The sequence below is a fragment of the Eurytemora carolleeae genome, unplaced genomic scaffold, assembly GCF_000591075.1.
Source record: "Eurytemora carolleeae unplaced genomic scaffold, Eaff_2.0 scaffold438, whole genome shotgun sequence".
NCBI classification, from domain to species: domain Eukaryota; kingdom Metazoa; phylum Arthropoda; class Copepoda; order Calanoida; family Temoridae; genus Eurytemora; species Eurytemora carolleeae.
The window spans coordinates 167,102-187,454 of NW_019396620.1; the positions used below are offsets into that span (position 1 = coordinate 167,102).

General features: G+C 33.1%; 3 protein-coding genes across 3 annotated transcripts in view; all 3 read left to right on the forward strand.

Moving 5' to 3' along the window:
* LOC111706424 (uncharacterized) overlaps positions 1-6,102 on the forward strand; it is a gene marked incomplete in the record, with an annotated part of 9,943 nt that extends 3,841 nt beyond the window's left edge. Inside the window, 7 exon segments of the mRNA XM_023479301.1 lie at positions 844-987; positions 1,549-1,607; positions 2,694-2,754; positions 3,877-4,525; positions 4,623-4,651; positions 5,307-5,594; positions 5,929-6,102. Coding sequence (XP_023335069.1) covers positions 844-987; positions 1,549-1,607; positions 2,694-2,754; positions 3,877-3,972 — 360 coding nt within the window.
* Positions 6,071-15,030, forward strand: LOC111706426 (sugar transporter SWEET1). The gene is made up of 10 exons (XM_023479302.1): positions 6,071-6,179; positions 7,118-7,167; positions 7,340-7,421; positions 8,531-8,579; positions 9,029-9,096; positions 10,552-10,626; positions 11,312-11,372; positions 13,672-13,724; positions 14,278-14,415; positions 14,909-15,030. The coding sequence occupies exons 1-10, from the start codon at positions 6,122-6,124 to the stop codon at positions 14,989-14,991; spliced, it is 717 nt and encodes a 238-aa protein (XP_023335070.1). The 5' UTR covers positions 6,071-6,121; the 3' UTR covers positions 14,992-15,030.
* An 837-nt stretch (positions 15,031-15,867) lies between these two features.
* Positions 15,868-20,314, forward strand: LOC111706427 (transmembrane protein 222). The gene is made up of 7 exons (XM_023479303.1): positions 15,868-16,142; positions 16,614-16,701; positions 16,853-16,923; positions 18,322-18,411; positions 18,650-18,730; positions 19,083-19,144; positions 20,043-20,314. Exons 1-7 carry the CDS (start codon positions 16,108-16,110, stop codon positions 20,126-20,128), a joined length of 513 nt encoding a protein of 170 aa, XP_023335071.1. The 5' UTR covers positions 15,868-16,107; the 3' UTR covers positions 20,129-20,314.
* The last annotated feature ends 39 nt before the right edge of the window (positions 20,315-20,353 follow it).

Below are 20,353 nucleotides of genomic sequence, written 5' to 3' on the forward strand. Positions count from 1 at the left end.
TGGTCAGCACACACTTTATATCCCTGGTCAGCACACACTTTATATCCCTGGTCAGCACACACTTTATATCCCTGGTCAGCACACACTTTGTATCCCTGGTTAGCACAAACTTTATATCCCTGGTAATTATACAATTTTAAAAGTTTTTAGAAAACGAACCAAAGGGAACCACTACGCATTGGTCCATAACACCATCCCACCACAGCATGATCCCCCCGTTAAGGTTTCCTGCTTTCTTAACATTTGATACATTGGATTTTCATTTCACACTTGTGTTTTATATCCAGATGTTCACTAATATAACAGGTGTTATTATTCTCTTATAAACAATCAGTTCTAAAGAAAAATAGATTTAAACTTGAGGCAAAATTAGGTTTTGTGATTTGTAGTGACAGAGATTTTTTATATATTTGCTTCTTTGAAATAGATAATCTTGGGCGTGGCCTTACAATCCACGGAATGTAACTCGACTGACTTATATTGTATAGTGTTATAATTTCTAATAAAATGTTCAGAATCAGTTTTTCGGTTCTATTGGCTGATTTTGGGGGGAACATGAATTCGTTTGTTGGGTAAATTAATGAGTTTATAAATGAAAACTTTATAAAAAAGAGTTAGAACAGCTAGTAAATTCACGTCCTTCATCAAAGCTAAAGCGTTATTCCATTTTGGTATTTCCTAACAATATATTCCTCCTTTTAAAAATTATTATCATTACCTAATTCCCTCAATCCAAAAATGTAAAATTGGACTTTTTGTTTTGAATTTAGATTATTTAATTTTCTCCAATTTAGCAAAAATGATAACTTATACTGCTGTGAATTCACGAGCATTACCTCGTAGGGAGTTGATGACTCTAGATCTCCGATGTCTGTTGTTTACTCCGAGTGCGAGGAGGAGGAGGAGGGGGAGGCAGACGAGGGTATCTATATCCCGGGCAAGAAATCTACCAATATCGGAGTTGCAAATCAACGAACTCCGGTCGAGGTAAACAAAATAATATTTAATTTTTTTATTTAATTTAAGTTTTTGATAATTTCGTGAAAATTCATTCTCCTTCCATATAAACTTATAAAGTATCAAAAAGAGGATGGGGGGGGAGTATCAATAAAAAGGGTAAAAAGTATATAAAAAATCCTTATAGATAATCCCTTTAACTAAATGTAAAATTACGATAACAGTTCTATTAGCTTGATACCAAAATTGCGTTGACAACCTTTATAGCTAGATACTAAAATTGTAGCTTAATACCAAAATTGCGTTGGCAACCTTTATAGCTATATACTCAAATTGCGTTGACAACCTTTACAGCTAGATACTAAAATTGCGTTGACAACCTTTAAAGCTAGATACTCGAATTGCGTTGACAACCTTTAAAGCTAGATACTTAAATTGCGTTGAAAACCTTTATTGCTAGATACTAAAATTGCGTTGACAACCTTCATAGCTAGATACTCAAATTGTGTCTGCGACCTCTGTAAAATTCGTGAACAATCCCTTTTATTCAATATCAAATTGTGCGTACAATCCCTTTAACGTAAACTCTAGATTGCAGCTTCTCTTCCTGTTGGGATTCCTTGGAACGAGGATATGATGAATAAAAGCAGGTGGGAAATAAATTCGAAATTTAAATTTGAATTTTGGAAAATAGTTTTTTGGAATTTGGAAAAAAAATAGAATTTCAGAAAAAAGTTTTTCTAAATTTTGAATAAATCAAACTTATTATAATTTGGAAAAAAATTATATTTTTTAAAAATTATAATATACTAGCAGAGAAACCCCGCGTTGCCAGTGGAAAAAAAAATCTTTTTTAGCCTTTGGATTCCCTCAAAAAATGTCAGCCCATTCGGTCCAGCCGTTTGGCCGGCTATAGGGAATATAGATATCATATAAACAGCTGGTTGGAAACTAATTTTAAAAAGCAAGTTGGGAAATTATTATCAAAAAGTTAAGTTTATAAAACCAGACAAAAATAGGTCATAAAAAGGAACGTCAGTTTTAATGTTTTAAAGAGGACCATGACTGATTTACAACTGTACACCTTTATCTAAAAAATACTGTGGAAGATATTTTAATTTTCTAGATAAAAAAGTGTTAAGTTAAAACAATTTTTCTTCGATGTTTCCGTCGCAGAATGCTCTAGTCACGTTCATGGAGAGACACCAAATTATTTTCTGACAAAACTTTTTAAAAGTACCGTTGTGAATTGGACTGGGGGTCAGGTCTATTCGGTCCTTTTAAAGTACTGTTGTGAATTGGACTGGGGGTCAGGTCTATTCGGTCCTTTTAAAGTACTGTTGTGAATTGGACTGCGGGTCAGGTCTATTCGGTCCTTATAAAGTACTGTTGTGAATTGGACTGGGGGTCAAGTATAGTTGTGAATTGGACAGGGGGTCAAGTATATTCGGTCCTTTTAAAGTACTGTTGTGAATTGGACTGGGGGTCAAGTATATTCGGTCCTTATAAAGTACTGTTGTGAATTGGACTGGGGGTCAAGTCTATTTAAAGTACCGTAGTGAATGGACAGGGGGTCAAGTCTACTTAAAGTGCCGTTGTGAATGGACAGGGGGTCAAGTCTATTTAAAGAACCGTTGTGAATTGACAGGGGGTCAAGTCTATTTAAAGAACCGTTGTGAATTGGAGAGGGGGTCAAGTCTACTCGGTCCTTCTAATAATAGTTCATTCCTGTTCAGGCGAGTTGATGAAGGTAAAAACGAAGAAGATCGTCCTACAGATATTGCAGCATCAATACAGGTTTAAATTTTAGTAAACAGTGACCGGAACTTTTGATTTAGATAGCGCTGAACTACAAAGCTGAAATGGATATAGAGCTTTTGAAATTAAAACAATAGTTAAATGAAGCTTAAAGTTCTATTTTCCCCTACCCTTATTCAACTAATCTTCGTGAGGGAAACCTTTTTAAAATAAGGCTCGAATCTTAAGATTTATTGAAACTAATGTTTTTTAAAGATATGAGGAATTAATTTGTACTAGGGAATTTAGACTCGAGACTAGAGAATTTAGACTCAAGAGTAGAAACTAGAGAATTTATACTCGAGACTAGGAAATTTAGAGTCGAGACTAGGGAAGTTAGTCTCGAGACTAGGGATTTAGACTCGAGACTAAGGAGTTTAGACGCCAGACTAAGGAATTCAGACTCGAGACTAGAGAATTTAGACTTGAGAACAGAGAATATGGACTCTAGACTAGGGAATTTAAACTCCAGGCTAAGGAATTTAGACTCCAGACTAGGGAATTTAGACTCCAGACTAGGGATTTAGACTCGAGATTAGGGAACTTAGACTCCAGAGCCGGCGATTTAAAAAATTCAAGAAAATACGACTCAGATCTAAGCTGTCGTTGAGCCTTATTTACGGCTCGGGCTTTCGGATTTAAGTTGCATCTAATTTTCAACAGAGTTTAGTTCATAAAACCGGTTTAATGTTGTATTTGGCGGATTTTCATAGTTGGAATTGGCGCATTCCGGGTTTTGATGAGAATAAGACCCAACATTGAGCCTTATTCTTCACTAAAACCAACCAAGGTCGGTTTTATTTTCATTGGGCCTAACTCCTTAAGTCTAGCCTAAGATCTCGCAGCTGTCAATCACGTGACACAAGCTGTCGTCAGAGTTGGGTCGAAGATTGGGTCTTAAAGTCGGGTTTAAGGAATTACAGCTCGAGCCGAAGCTTTTAAATCGCGGGCTCAGACTAGGGAATTAGACTCCAGATTAGGGAACTTAGACTCCAGACTAGGGAATTAGACTCGAGACTAGGAAATTTAGACTCCAGACTAGGGAATTTAGACTCGAGATAAGGGAATTTAGACTCGAGACTAAGCTTTTAAACCATGGCATCTGATATATTTACTGTTTAGGCTATGGCCCGAAGTGTGTACTCCAGCTCCGTGTTTGGAGACAACGTGTTTGGTGAGCTGCCGCGGCCAAGGAGGAATACAATGTCCAAGGATTGACCACTGAGTAATAAAATGTTTACGAAGTGACCAAGGATTAACTAAAAGGCTAAGGAGGGACGTAAACCCCCATTTTTATCCATTTTGTATTAGGACACTTTTTACGTTGTTAGGTTCTTTCCATAGTGACAATTTTTCAAGTGGCAGCTTCCCAAAATTTGTATTATTAAGGGGTACTTTTTCCAGCGCTCGGTCCTCTGTGTCCCTCCCTGACATTAACTGCAGAAATTTTTTTCATCATCTTGGTGATCAAATGGTAGAATAGTTAATTTGAGAAAATTCACTTTTGGGATTTGAAAACAAAAATTTTAAGTGCCATTGAGAAATTAAATTTTGGAAAGTACTAATACTGTTTTACTTACCTCTTCAACCTGACAACAAAGACACAATTTACTGTTAAACTTTTTTCTTTTGAATTTGGGCCATTAACAAATGCTGTTTGCATAATCATCAATTTTTTAAAATTTATATAATTTTTGACTATTTCTGTTTCTCTAAAAAAATCATCACTCTAACCGTTTTAATACTTTTCAGCTTTCAAGGAAATGAAAACGTAATTTTAAGTGACCCTCCATTTATAGTTGGGCATGTCGTATTCACATTGGTACCCTTTACACAAAGGATGAATGTGTGAATCCGACATACATTAGATGTTAATGGGCGCTTACTTTTAATTAAGGTCTACATTCAATTTCTTTCAGGGAGTATTTAAGAATTTGTGATTGTGGTGTAGGTAGGGATATTCATAGTTAACGATATTATTTTTATTGTGATCTGAAAATTTGAGAAAAAGTTGATGCCACGAATTTCGAACAAACATTTATCGAGCCGAAATTCCTGATATCGTCTCAGACCGAAAGGTTTAGATCCATTGCGGATGCTTTTTCTGAAATACTCTTCTAAAATGAATGTACGGGGTAATTGGGAACCTGCACCTGTTAGTGTTGAGCGTTGATTTCTTTCGTGAACGATTGTTTTTTTTGGTTCGTTTTTAATTTGTTCATGCAAATATATTCTCCCAGGGTTAAAATGTTATATTATTATAATTATTATTAGCAGACAACCCATCATTCAATTAAATAGTAATTTTAGAAAAAAAAAGTTTTGTATTTCAACTCCAAGTCCAAAAACCGTTGAAGTCTTAAAGAACGAATGAAATCAAAAGCCCAACACTAGCACCAGTCTACAATATTCATAAATACTTCATCATACCTTCATTCATCACATATTATGTTTAAGACTTTACATCAAGATACATACTGTAATATCTGTTCATTTCATGAACCCCCAAATCTTTGTTTACAAAAAAGTGTACACTTCATCTATAAACAAAGATTTGCGGATTTCTGCTTTAAATTCTTCGATTTTCCCCAATGAACATGGATAATAGGAGACAATCTGTAAAGATGGTTTTCTTAAAAAATTGGTCTGAATATCTAAATTAACGCCGACCATAATTCTCATGTTTATTGGGGGGTTCAATTTATACTTCGTGTATGTACTGTACAATGTAAAAAAACAGCGTGAGACGTACAATCATGTACAGTTCCGCTGATTTTCTGTAGTTTTCATACTGTTAAATCAATCTACATTTATTTACAATGTTGTAATTATAAAACCAGGTGAACTTTGTGATCATGCTTTCATTCAGAAACAATGCTTAGTGCTGCGGTTGGGGGGGGGGGGGTTAAACACTTGTCAAGTACAGCAATGATATTTTCCAAATTACCGATCAGATAAAAGGGTTACAGGGAAGCGTTGTGAATCTGGCAAAGAAAGAAATAAAGGGGGGGGGGGAAGAGGGGATTCAACCTCACTCTCATCCACGCCCTAAAATTCCCTCTCCTTAAAATTCAAAACATTGATCCACACCTCCATATTAATACGCATTTCCATTCCCATATTCAAATTTTTTCTTTGCGTCCTTAAAATAATTCAATTTTATGCCAACCCCAGTACTAAGCCTGAAAAGCAGACATTAGAATCTATTTTACTGTAATTTGTATAAAAACTGTGGGTTCAGCATTTCTAATTCCAAATCCCTTTATATGGATTTAAATGTTGTAACTCATAAGAAATTGTTAAACTTACAAAATGTACCCCAAAAATTAACTATTTAATATTTTCAGAGACATAAAACCTTGAGAAAATGGGTCTGGAGGACTGGAAGGATGTTATTGGGAATACAGCCACAGTTTGTGCTATAGGTACACCTTTATAACGTACTTGCCGAAATGCCCGGTGTTGCCTGTGGAATTTCAAAAATCGTCAACTATTTGGCAGAAATACCAAGGTTAATATGAGCGTTATGCCACATACCCTTTTGCTATGTCTCTCTAACATCTGAGTTACGTTTTGGCCGGCTATAGATTACATATTTACACTGTAATTTGTAAAAAATACACAATTCAATTATACAACTTCCATTATACATACAGAGCTGAAAACTTTAGAATGGGATATCCTTAATCTCGATTAATTAATCTCCAGAACAATAACGAGAGGAGAAAAAGCGTTTTTTAATCTCGAGACTAAGAAAAAGGGTGGATCAAGCATTAATCCAGCTATCCACTATTCAAAAGTTCCCAGCTCAGATTACAGATATACTACAGAGCTTTGATTTTAATTTGCATGATTCTGCATTAAGCAAAAACAGTAAATAACAGATTTCAAATTATAACAGAACTGTAATTTCAATTACAAATGTAAAGTCGCTTTTAATTGTTAGAAAATAATGATTTCACAATGCCTTTCTTTCCTACAGAGCCACGACGTTGGTTTCAAATAGTTCTCGCTAAATCGTGCATCAATCAAACATACCATGACTAGTGTACACTGTCAGTGTACTGTGTACAGTACGCATACTATACGGTACACACCTGAGGCCTTTCCTTCCAAAAACTACAGTGGTCGACAACTTGACGTCTCCTATATTGGTCGTCAAATGTACGGAGAAATATCTATTAGATAAGAATTTAGCATGAAACATCTAGCGGCCAACATATCGTCCCCCAAAGTACGTGAAGTACACGACCACTTTCAATGGAGAGAACGGGCTCTGGACTTGTCCCAGTTTTTGTGTTTTATCCATTTAAAAAAAAATGTTTTATGTCACTCTTAGATTTAATTTTACGTTTCTAAATAGGAATGTTTCTTTCTGGACTGGAGATATGCTTGAAACTCTACAAGACTAAGGAAAGTTTAAGAATTTAAGAATTGACATTGTTCTAAAGAAGGGTTAGAAATCTGGTAGCAGAAAAGTCTGCAAAATGATTTTAAAGAAGGGGGGGGGTTAAAGTGAATTAAAAACCTCGTGTTGTTTAAATCATTGCTAAAGTTAATTAATAATTTTTAATCTTTGAATCAGACTTCCGGAGATTTATCTCCGATGTCCTTTTTGGTCGGGATTGTCATGACTTTTGTTTGGGTCAACTACGGAATTCTAATAGGTAGGAATATACATAAATACACACTTTATTTTATTTTAGAAAATGGCGAATAGTAAAATAAAAATGTTATTAAAATTTTGTCTTTTAATATTAATGAATGGCACTTGAATTTTCTCTTTAAAAGTCGTCCTCATATCAATACAATTCAGACCACTTTCGATTTCTCCCAAGCAGTGCTTAGGATCCATTTAATTTTGATGCGGATCCGGATCCGCACTGGAAAAAAATGGATCCGGATCCAGGTAATTTTTATAAGACTTGCTGAATTTTTTTAGCAAAAAATAATTTTCAATTTTTTTTTCGCTTTTTTTTATCCTAAAACTTGATGAACCATTCAGAAATGAGGAAATTTTTATAAGCTTTCTTTTTTATAAGTTCAGATTTGGGTGTTAGGAGTAAAAAAGTTTTTTTTTAAGTTTTTGGTTGATATTTTACTCCTTGGATCCGGATCCGCGAATCCGCATATTTTTGCGGATCCGGATTCAGGAAGCCAAAATCTTGCAGATCCAACGGATCCGGATCCTAAGCACTGGTACCAAGCTTGTAAACAGCATGAATACACAAAGAGCGCCTTTCAATTAATAGCTTCTCTTAGTTTACTTGTAAACTTGTAGAATTTAATAAAAAGCTTGTTAGAAATTAAAACTTAAACAGAAAAGTCGTCTTCATTGTATTAAGATAAACGTCGACCACTGTATGTTCTAACCTTTTGTTACATATTGAACATAATTTTAAAGTAACTTTTGTAATTCGAACTTGTAATTAATTATTAACTTGACATTTAACAGTTGGCCTTAACTTAAAGCAAACTATTTACATGCATGTTTTACAAATTATATATATTGTATTTATCAAAACAGATTGTTTTCCAATTATTTGTCAATACGTACAATGTACATTGTCACAATAATTCAATTTTGGGACATTTCAGAGCAATAAAATATAATTGGAATCATTAAACCCAAAATTACAACGAGAACCAAAAACTGTGGTATAGTAAGACGACTTTTAAACTCATGTTATGATGAAAAGTCCAATCCTTTAAAATATTCAGATAATCAATCAATCAATATCAATCAATCAATCAATCAATTAATTACTTAATTTAGATGATGCTAATGTGATAAATGTGAACGGAGCAGGGTTTATTCTTCAAAGGAACAAATCAAATTTGATTTAAAAAATATCTTTTTAATAATATAATCATTTTAGGGGGGGGGAGGAGAGGGATTTTGAACTTCAAAAGGGTGTATATTTACTCGAATATAATTATCCTCCTCCACCCCCACTTTATAATCATTTTTCCCGCCAGAATTTGTTCAGGGTTTTATTCGCTGAATTGGGTGAAATAAATGATTTTCAAGAGAAAACAAAGTTTTTTGGGTAAAAAATATCAAAATAAAAAAATGTCTGTTGATGTCAAATTTTTAGTTTTCGGAATAATATTCACCCCTGGTATATATACATTATTCACCCCTGGTATGTTCTTTTTTTTATTTTTTATTCTAAAGAAGAACTTAAAAATGTTCTTTTTTCTCACATAAATATATCTTTGTCAGCATGTTTTGCTGACATGTGATTTGTATAATTAAATTTGATTTGTTTAGTTTCTACATCGTTTTCTTTTATGTATATGCCGTCAATAAAACAAACCTTATGAAGAAAATCATTTTAGGAATTTTATTCACCTTTTTTTAAAAAGGAAACCTGTATATATATCCTTTGCTTTTCTATCTTGGTGTCTGTTTGTATGCTTGTCCGTTTGTATTTAATAATTGTCAAAAAGGCTGAACCGACGGGCCCAAACTTTGTGTGGGATCTGACGTCTAATAACCCCAGAGCTGGGAACTTTTGAATGGTGGATATCGGGATTAATGCTTGATCTCTTTTTTTCTTAATCTCCAGATTAAATAATGCTTGTTCTCCTCGTGTTTTTAATCTCCAGATTAATTAACGGATCGGGATTAAGGATTTTTCATACTAAAGTTCCCAGCTCGACAAGAAAGGTTTATGGATGCTGAAAATTACAAAAAATTATGTCCAAAACTTTAGATTTTCGTGAAATTTTAAAGACGTGCAAAAAAATATCATTAAATCCGCAAACTTTTTTTGTTATTGGTTTGTACAAAGAGAAGATGCTCACATAAAGAGCCACACTTAATACTTTGGATTGATGATGGGCGAGAAGCGCTCTAAAAGTCTAGTATTCTATATTTGAGAATGTTTATTGCTAACAAAACAACTGTTTATTTAGTTATTTTACTGGTCATTTTTGGATTTATTTACATGCATACTCAGAGGCTTCAGTGATTTAAATTGCAAATGATATTCATCATACTTGATAGGAATTCGTCGTTCAAAGGACTGAAAGCCTAATTGAAAGTGTCCCTTCATACAAAGATGGCAATGTCCGATTCACAATGATACCCTTGAAACCTTTATCGGATCATGAATGTGAAAGATAACGTCGTTTTTCTAGGTTTATAATTCTTGATCAGACAAAGCATTTAGGGTACTATCATGAATCAGACATTGTAAGCATCTTTGAAATCACGCTTACAGTCCCTTAAAAGTAAATTAAGTAAGTATCTAAAATTGGATCCTTTCCAGATAATGTCATTTATTTGCGGTTTTATCTCAAATAATTATTGAATTTGCAATTTTTTCTGAAAAGTTTTGTCGATTTGTTTAAAATCTTATTTCTCGAATGTGAATAGTGCAACCTAGTGTGTGACCATAAATCTGTTTAATGAGTCACTGTATATCCATACTAATCATTTTGAATGTATTTCGGAACATATTAGTTGCAAAAATTGACAATTTTAAAAAATTTTAACAATAAAGATGACATTAATTTCATCGCTTTCTGTGTCTCACTGTAAAAAAGTCTAAACGTCTCTTTTTATGTCTGTCTGTCTATCTGTTTATCCATCAAATAGTCTATTTGTCCGTCCGTCTATCTTTCTTTTTGTCTTATCATTCTTTCCGTCTTTCTGTCTGTCTGTTCGTCTGTCTATCTGTCTTATCTCTATATTTCTGTCTGTCTTATCTCTATATTTCTGTCTGTCTGTCTCTATATATATCTCTGTCTGCCTGGTTCCCTCAATAAAAGTTGAATAAACCGGTTTAGTTGTACTGATCCTTGTATCTGTACACGTGTACATAACCTATGGAGTGAATGTTACTCAAAATATTGGATTCTTCGGTAAATATTTTATATATGGGGATTATACACGTAATTTCAAGTAACCCTCCATTTATAGAGGGATTTCTACTTAAGCACGGTATTCTTAAAAGCCATGGATGATTATAATGAATGAGATATCCATGTTTTTAATTTTGAAAATAGATTTTGTTCAAGTGGGGTATTTTTTTGCCAAACGAAGAAAATGTTCGGAATATAACACTTGTTAGAAAAATGACGATATCTCCTACATTATTGATCAGAAAAAGATATAAAGGGTACCCCTCTGTAAATGGAGGGCCACGTGAAATAGCGAAATTAGGGATTTTGAGATGGACAGTAATGTATGGTGTTTTGTTTTATGTTCTTTCTTTTGATTTAAATAAATTTGTCTGGTAATATGGAAGTCCGTTGTTCAAAAATGCAATTTTCTATTTTACCGAAACCCTGTAAATGTACAATACATAAATTTTAATTTTAAATACAAATTAGACATCAAGTTCAACAAAATACAAACTGTAAGATCTCACTTCATCCTTGATATAGTAAATTCATTTCGAGTTTGAGGAGTGGACTGGATAGGACTCCCTAAACACATGATTTGATTTTGATTTGACATGTCTAGAAAAACTTTTCTCCTTAATTTGTAAGCTAAGATCGTGCATGAATTCAGTTTTTTAAGATTTATTATTGCTACTCTTTTCAGCTGCTGGTTTGTCTGTGGCCTACTGTGGAGCACCCCTAGCAGCAATTAATCACGTGATCAGGTAGGAAAACGATCAATCGTGTGATCAGGTAGGAAAACAATTAATCACATGATTAGGTAGGAAAGCAATTAATCACGTGATCAGGTAGGAAAACGATTAATCACCTAATCAGGTAGGAAAACGATTAATCACATGATCAGGTAGGAAAACGATTAATCATGTGATCAGGTAAGAAAACGATTAATCATGTGATCAGGTAGGAAAACGATTAATCATGTGATCAGGTAGGAAAACGATTAATCATGTGATCAGGTAGAAAACAATTAATCATGTGATCAGGTAGGAAAACAATTAATCATGTGATCAGGTAGGAAAACAATTAATCATGTGATTAGGTTGGAAAACGATTAATCATGTGATTAGGTAGGAAAGCAATTAATCATGTGATCAGGTAGGAAAACAATTAATCATGTGAGTACGTGGTGAAACGATTTATCACGTGATCAGGTAAGAAAGCGATTAATCAGGTCATCGGGTAGGAAAAGAATTAATCACGTGAGCACGGGGTAAAACGATTTAATACATGATCAGATAAGAAAAGGATTAATCACATGATCAGGTAGGAAAACAATTAATCACGTGATTAGGTAGGAAAACGATTAATTACATAATCAAGTAAGAAAAAAATTAATCACATGATCAGATAATAAAAGGATTAATCACATTATCAGGTAGGAAAACAATTAATCACATGATCAGGTAGGAAAACAATTAATTACGTGATTAGGTAGGAAAACGATTAATCACATAATCAGATAAGAAAAAAATTAATCACATGATCATATAATAAAAGGATTAGTCACATTATCAGGTAGGAAAACAATTAATCATGTGATTAGGTAGGAAAACAAGAGATAGCAGCAGCGACAGGTAGATGGCAGCTATGGCGGAGAGATGACAGCTACGGAGAAGAGATGGCATCTTCGGCGGAGAGATGGCAACTACGGCGAAGAGATGGCAGCAACAGCAGAGAGATGGTAGCAACAGCAGAGAGATGGTAGCTACAGCGGAGAGATGGCAGCAATGGTGGAGAGATGGCAGCAGCGGCGGAGAGATGGCAGCTACGGCAGGCTTGTGGTGAGATGAAGATCAGAGTGGCAACTCGGATCAGAGGAACAAATCCATCTGTCCTGAGGGAGAAGACCAGGTTCGAGGATAGCGAGTTGATCAGCAGGGTTATCTAAGAATAAACCGAGAGTTAGTTGAAATTCCACTCAATTGATCACCTGTTTATATTTATAGTTCCGAGTTCAGAAAACAAGATACTCAGTGATTTCAAATTGATGGCTCAGAAAAAAAGCAAAATCATTTAAAAATAGTTCTTACTTGTAACACAGCAAACTACAAGGACATCCAACAAAATTCTTTCTTTTTATTTTCAAAATTAGCCGAAGTATGATTGAAAAATGGACCAACAAGAAAAAAATGAAGGACAAGAAATATAGAAATCTCAAATATTTCCATCTGAGATTATATGAATATTTAAAAATATTGTAAAATTTAAATAAAATAAATTATTGAAAGTTAAAAATAGTTCAGAGTTCAGAGCTGGGAACTTTAGAATGGATAAACTTTAATCCTGACTTCTTGATCCGAATATCCACTGTGGAAACTTTTCATTTTAGTCCTAATCCACTCTTTTTCTCTCTCCTTGGATATCCGTCCATTGTTTTCTCCAATGAGAATATTTCTGTTCTCTCATTGGTTGCCCGCTTTTCTCTGATTGGCTGCTACAGTTTCTCAGATGATTAAATATTAAATTGCATTTTATCGTTTTTCATACACTTTTAAGATAATCTTGCAAGATTATGTTAAACTTGGATAAGCTTTTTAAGATTGTATATATATATATATATATAGGCTTGGCATCTAATTTAAAATTCTTGTTCTCAAGTTAAAAAGTCCAATAAGTATAGTTTCTCAGGATAAAACTCTTAAGTATAGAATAAATATTTGTAGATTAGAATATCAGAATCTTGAATACTTCTGTAGGAACACTTGCATAGTCTCGTGTTTCGTGAATCAACCTGAACAATAGTCATATAAAGATCTCCAGATCTTACATCCACCTTCAATTTAAAGAGAGGCAAAATTATCAATTTAATTTTCAAAGAAAAAATTATTGATATCTCATTCATTTTTGACGTAACAAAGCCTTCTTTTGTACAGTACAAAATACAAATCTAAAGTGATTTAAAACGATTGCCTTTAGACTTTGTTTCTTTTACACTGTTAATTAATGCATAATGATTATATAATATTAGGTTTTTTAATCGTCATTAAAATATTGTTTACTCAGGACGAAATCAGCAAATACACTCCCGTTCTTCCTTATTCTGATGACAACTATAGGTAATAAATACATTTTTGACTAAAAGATGTTTAATTCTGAATTATATTTTCTAGAAAATATATTTTTTTGGAACAATATTAGTTTTTTCTCTAGCTAAATTAGGGGAAACAAATGATTTTTTTTGTAAAAAGTAAAAGAGCAAAAATAAAAGAATAACTCGCATAATCGCCAAAGATTTAGGCGAATCATTGCAACTCCATATGAAGGGTGATCTGAAATCACGTTGACACAACTGACTCTAAATGCAAAGATGACAATGCCTGATTTATAACGGTTCTCTTAAAAGCTCTGTATGATCTTGTATTTATTAGATATCTTTGTTTATAATTTTGTAAAATGATTATTCTTAATTGTGCTCTTCAAGCGTGACTCGTGTATTTCTACTGCAGGGAAACAGACGGGAATTATCAGAATTAAACTAAACCTAGAAAATCGACATTTTCTTCAATATTATTGATCAATTCAAAGTTTGAATGGTACCATTGTGAATCGGGCAATGTCATTTTTACGATGTAGGTCACTTGTCAGGCCCTAATCATGATTTAATTTTAGTAACCGGACTGTGGACTGTGTACGGAACAATACTCCAGGACTCCTTCATCAAAATACCAAATTTTCTTGGATTCCTGATTGCTGTCCTTCAGCTCTCTCTCTTCTTCTACTATCCTGTCACCACTATCCCGCCCAAAAGTGATGTTTTTCTCAGCTAAAAGTATTACATTTTAAAGCTTTAAAACTTTAATGTGTCTCAATTTTCTATTCAATTCGGCCATCTTTTTTACTTCAAATATTAATTAAAATGGGAAAAGGAATTGAATTTTTTTGTTAAGCTCAGAAAATTATACCTAGGTCTGTAAAGGACAAACCAAAAAATCAGTCAATCAATCTATTGGTGTGCCAGTGGGTATCTAATATAATATAATAAAATAAAATTGGGACAAGATTTGATGAATAGCGAGACATAGTTGAACCTCGTGGACTAATTTGATCTAGCTAAAAAGAAGTTGTTTAAATTATTCCAGTCGGTTGAACTATTATTTAATCTTATTCTTATCCCTGATATTTAATTTGTAATATTTAAAAAAAAAGACATTTGATAAGCATGAACAAATCAACAAAAAAAGTTCAATAAATTTTATGTTTGTTTTGCAGACACTCCCCTTAACATCATAATTATGTTTAGATTCACCGATGATGGACGAAGTTCCTCTAATATTAATCTGTGAACCCGAAATTAGCCAAGAAGAGAAAACATTGAAGCCTTGATAACGCATTGCTCAACGTTGCCTTAATTTATTTTGATACCAAGATTCTTTATTTTCCTAAAAAGTTTGCGCCTCCAAGTTTTGTTCAATTTTAAAGATTTCTGGGGGATCTAACACCTTGAGACAGAAATTTTAAGACTTATTTCCTAAATTTTATTCAAGTTTCTAATTCTAAATTAATTTTTAAAAAAATATTTTCTTTTTATGTTTTTGTTAAATAAAAAATGTTGATCAGGGAACTAACATAAAAAGGAATTGTTCATTAATATGGGTTTCGGTTTATATTAATTTTTTGTTGCTGTGAACACGTTTGCATTTGTAGGTTTCTACACATCGTTGCTGTGATACTTTTATATACCTTACAAGGAAAAATGAAAGGGGGTAAAGGATATAGATAGTTGTCTTATAGGTATCGTTCAACTCCTGAGATTCTCAGGTTTCATCCTGTACCCCTTTCATTTTTCCTTTATAGTCCATTAAAGGAGGGGTATGCTTGAATCACAACGATACCCTTTAAATCTTTATCTGATCAATAATGTGGAAGACATTGTCGTTTCTCTGGATAGAAAAGTATTCAATTCTGACAATTTTCTCTATTGTTTACAGAAGAAATCCGTAAGAATTTTTTTTATATTTCTTGATTAGACTTTTTAAGATGAACAAACAACGATATCTTTCTCATTGTTACTCAGGTTTAAGGTACAAAAGGTACTGTTGAGAATCGGATAGAATACCACTCGTTTAATTGGAGCTAACATTTTAATAAAGTGTACAGAGCTGAAAACTTCAGAATAGGATATCCTTAATCCCGATCGTTTAATTAATCTGGAGATTAATAAGAGGAGAACAAGCATTTTTTAATCTCGAGATTAAGAAAAAGAGGAGATCAAGCTTTAATCCCGATATCCATCTTTCAAAAGTTCCCAGCTCAGTTCCTTTAATATTTATTTATTGCATTTTATGCCTGTGTTAAAATGCAGATTTGTGTGTGATTCTCCTGTAACTTGGTCTGTGATAGATTTATTAAATATGGTTTAATTTATACAATTCAGCTTATCTGAATTCACTTCTGTGTGATTTTAAACTTTTGTATTTTCAGAAAATGTAAAGGCGGACAATGGCGGACGGAAAAATTGACAAAGAACGTCACAGGGATACACGATTACTTTATTATGAATATAATCTATATTTTGTTCTAAATTCATTAATTACAATCATACTGATCAAAAAAGCATTTCGATTAAGTGGTTAGAGCTTTCTACAATCCAGTTGCAAGATTTTAATGAATTCCATATTAATTTTTTACTACAGATAATATAGTGGGACCCATAACACTGTGGAATAGGAAGACGACTTTAAGACTCAATTGAAAAGTCCAATGTACATCAGTTTTGCCGGGTTAAGTGATTTGCCACCAAAAAAAACTTGTACAACTGCTTTGGCGTTTATTGGATTTAAAATAACAGACCAGGAAAATAAATATTGCGATATAAGAGCTAGGAGGTTCAAAGCCTCGTGGTTATATGATCAATAAACTAATGATTTAATTCTGATACGCTCTCTTCCATTTTAAAGTTCTGAACACTCCCATTAATGAAGTTAATTGTAATGTTGTATCTCTAGATATCCTTACTGTATAGTATGGACTCCCATACCTTGTCTCAGCTGGCTTTTCCCATTCATCGGTCATATGGGAATATGCATGTCATCGGTAATACCCTTGTAACAGTTCATCCCCCCTCCCCTCCCTCCCCCTTGTAAACCCACCAACAACACTTATTTTGTATCTCTCACTCTCTCACTCTCTAGCTCTCATTGAAGAGAAAAGAATTCTAAAGGAAATGTATATATTGACTATTAAGGGCGTTATCCGAGATTTTGCCGGACCATATTATGTGTCAGAGGATAACATGGCATTTGGAAACCCAACCAGGTATATAAGTTGGAAACCCAACTAGGTACAATAGTTCGGAAACCCAACCAGGTATATAAGTTTGGAAACCCAACCAGGTAAATAAGTTTGGAAACCCAACCAGGTAAATAAGTTTGGAAACCCAACCAGGTATATAAGTTTGGAAACCCAACCAGGTAAATTAGTTTGGAAACCCAACCAGGTATATAAGTTTGGAAACCCAACCAGGTAAATTAGTTTGGAAACCCAACCAAGTATATAAGTTTGGAAACCCAACCAGGTAAATTAGTTTGGAAACCCAACCAGGTATATAAGTTTGGAAACCCAACTAGGTACAATAGTTTTTAAACCCAACCAGGTACATCAGTTTGGAAACCCAACCAGGTACATCAGTTTGGAAACCCAACCAGGTACATCAGTTTGGAAACCCAACTAGGTACAAAAGTTTTAAAACCCAACCAGGTACATCAGTTTGGAAACCCAACCAAGTACTATGCTTTGGAAACCCAACTAGGTACAATAGTTTTAAAACCCAACCACGTACATCAGTTTGGAAACCCAACAAGGTTCAATAGTTTTGAAACCCAAACAGGTACAATAGTTTTGAAAGCTAACCAGGTGAAATAGTTTAGAAACCAAACCAGGTACAATAGTTTGGAAACCCAACCAAGTACAATAGTTTGGAAACCCAACCAAGTACAATAGTTTGGAAACCCAACTAAGTACAATAGTTAGGAACCCCTTGTACACTAGTTTGGAAACCCAACCAAGTACAATAGTTTGAAACCCCTTGTACACTAGTTTGTAAACCCAACCTGGTATAGTAGTTTTGAAACTAACCTTTTAGTGGACGCACTGAGATGAGCGAATTGGAGGAAATTTACCGAAGACAGCAAAAAAGAATGTGACATACTTAAACTGATTTCAAGAAGATATTCTATTTTTCTATTCAGCTGAAAAACATATACATTTGTCGTTGTTGTAGATATTGGGAGTTAGATCTTAGTAAAGCTGTTGAATGTCCGTTCCTGTATACTGTTGTTGTTGTAGATATTGGGAGTTGGATCCTAGTAAAGCAGTTGGATGGTATAATGTTTTTGTTGTTGTATTTATTAGGAATTGGATCCTAGTAAAGCTGTTGGATATCCCTTCCTGTATTCTGTTGTTGTTGTAGATATTGGGAATTAGATCTTAGTAAAGCTGTTGAACTGTGTATTATTTTTTTTGTTGTATTTATTAGGAATTGGATCCTAGTAAAGCTGTAGGATATCCCTTCCTGTATACTGTTGTTGTAGATATTGGCAGTTAGATCTTAGTAAAGCTATTCGATGGGATAATTTTTTTGTTGTTGTAGTTATTAGGAATTGGATCCTAGTAAAGCTGTTGGATATCCCATGCTGTATACTGGTGTTGTTCTAGATATTGGGAGTTGGATCCTAGTAAAGCTGTTGGGGGAGCTGTTGGATGGGATAATGCTGTTGCAGAAGCATCAGAAATATACTCAAAAAGGTTTAAACTCATTATTTTGTAATGACGTATTTGAAAATTTAATGTTTGATCACAGCTCACTTTTTTATGGGGGGGGGGGGTTGAATAAAATATTTAATTGCTGAAAGTAACTAGAGTTAAGAATTATTAATATTATTATTATTATTATTATTATTATTATTATTATTATTATTATTATTATTATTATTACATTATATTTATTATTATTATTTTTATCATTATTATTATTACTTATTAGAATGCACAACTTGATATGTGACAACTGTCACAGCCATGTAGCCCGAGCTCTGAACCTGATGTACTATGATGGATCCACTAGGTATATAAACCAGGGTGCTTGGCGCCCCTCATTCTTAGATTCCCTTTGAATGTTTACTGTTTTCATTTGTAGATTTCCAAAAAAATTGTCGAAAATTAATGCAAATAAAGCATTTTTTTTCTTTGACCGGTCATGACCCTAAGTACAATGGGCAAGTGACCACTTGGGAGATATTTTGTAAGTTACTTCTTGGGAAACTGGTACCAGTTGTATATACCAGTTGGTATAGTTGGTAATATGCTTAACGAATCTCCCATTTGTTTATTTTAAACTTGTCTTGTTTATTCATCATTTGAGACTTGTTTAAATTTCATGATTAGAGATGCAAAAAAAATGATGAAATTTTTTTTAGCTGGAACATGGTGACTCTCTGCTTCATGATGTTGATCAGGGGAAAGAACGTGTCCATGATGGGTAAATTAAAATTCACATAACATAAATTTTAAAAAAAGCTTGATAACCATTATTATAATTTTCTTTTCGCTTTTTCAAGCTTTTGATGAATATGTTTACAAAAACTTGAATTACATTTATTTATTTTTCAAAGATCCTAAGTAGCTCAAATCTCTTTATTAAGGATGTTGAAAGAAAATAGGCGGCGCTCATCTTCTTTTTCAATTGAACATTTTCTTTTTGTATACATTGTAAAACAAAAACAAACAATAAGTTCGCGGACTTCATAAAAAAATGGTGGATTTTCCAAATTTAATGAATTAGAGGCTAAATTTTGACATTTTGATTATCCATTAACCTTCCCTGGGGTCATGTGAGGTCCCAAACATAATTGGGACCCGATCTCTTCAGCCGTTTTGACGTTTATTGGATACAAACAGACAAACAAGCAAAGTATTTATATATATTTAATCTCTAATTAAGAATGTTTAAATATATGTAATATCTTATTTAGGATGTTTAAAGATATTTAATCTTTCATTAAGAAACATTAACATAGTTAATCTCTCATTAAGGATGTTGTTAAAAGATATTTAATCTCTTATTAAGGATGTTTAAAGATATTTAATCTCTTATTAAGGATGTTTAAAGATATTTAATCTCTTATTAAGAATGTGTAAAGATATATTATCTCTTATTAAGAATGTTTAAAGATATTTAATCTCTTATTAAGGATGTTTAAAGATATTTAATCTCTTATTAAGGATGTTTAAAGATATTTAATCTCTTATTAAGGATGTTTAAAGATATTTAATCTCATATTAAAAATGTTTAAAGATATTTAATCTCTTATTAAGGATGTTTAAAGATATTTAATCTCATATTAAGAATGTTTAAAGATATTTAATCTCTTATTAAGGATGTTTAAAGACCTGGATACCTGCGCTGATAATGACTACTGGAATGGTTCTGCTGATTATATTCTCTACTGTACCTATACACTAAATTTATTTATTAATATTTTAGTTTTTTCAATTTTTGATCCTTCTAGATGCTCTTTTTTATCAGTATTAAACCATGTGATTAGAATTTCACTAAATTTTCAATTCTATAATGTCTTGTACCATTTTTTCAGGGCTATGTAAATTTCCAAACTTGGATTATTTAATAAAAACATTTTTCAGTTGTTAATTAACAGAAAAAACAGTTTGCTACTGTTCTGTCTATTTC

What these genes read in the sequence shown, in the direction of transcription:
- LOC111706427 (XM_023479303.1), top strand. Translation starts at nt 16,108, where the DNA reads ATGGCGGACGGAAAAATTGACAAAGAACGTCACAG. An exon ending in TCAGAAATATACTCAAAAAG is followed by an intron (nt 18,412 to 18,649) that starts GTTTAAACTCAT and finishes ATTACTTATTAG; the next exon opens with AATGCACAACTTGATATGTG. An exon ending in TACTATGATGGATCCACTAG is followed by an intron (nt 18,731 to 19,082) that starts GTATATAAACCA and finishes AATTTTTTTTAG; the next exon opens with CTGGAACATGGTGACTCTCT.
- LOC111706426 (XM_023479302.1), top strand. Translation starts at nt 6,122, where the DNA reads ATGGGTCTGGAGGACTGGAAGGATGTTATTGGGAATACAGCCACAGTT. An exon ending in AGCCACAGTTTGTGCTATAG is followed by an intron (nt 6,180 to 7,117) that starts GTACACCTTTAT and finishes GTTTCTAAATAG; the next exon opens with GAATGTTTCTTTCTGGACTG. An exon ending in GCAATTAATCACGTGATCAG is followed by an intron (nt 11,373 to 13,671) that starts GTAGGAAAACGA and finishes TTGTTTACTCAG; the next exon opens with GACGAAATCAGCAAATACAC.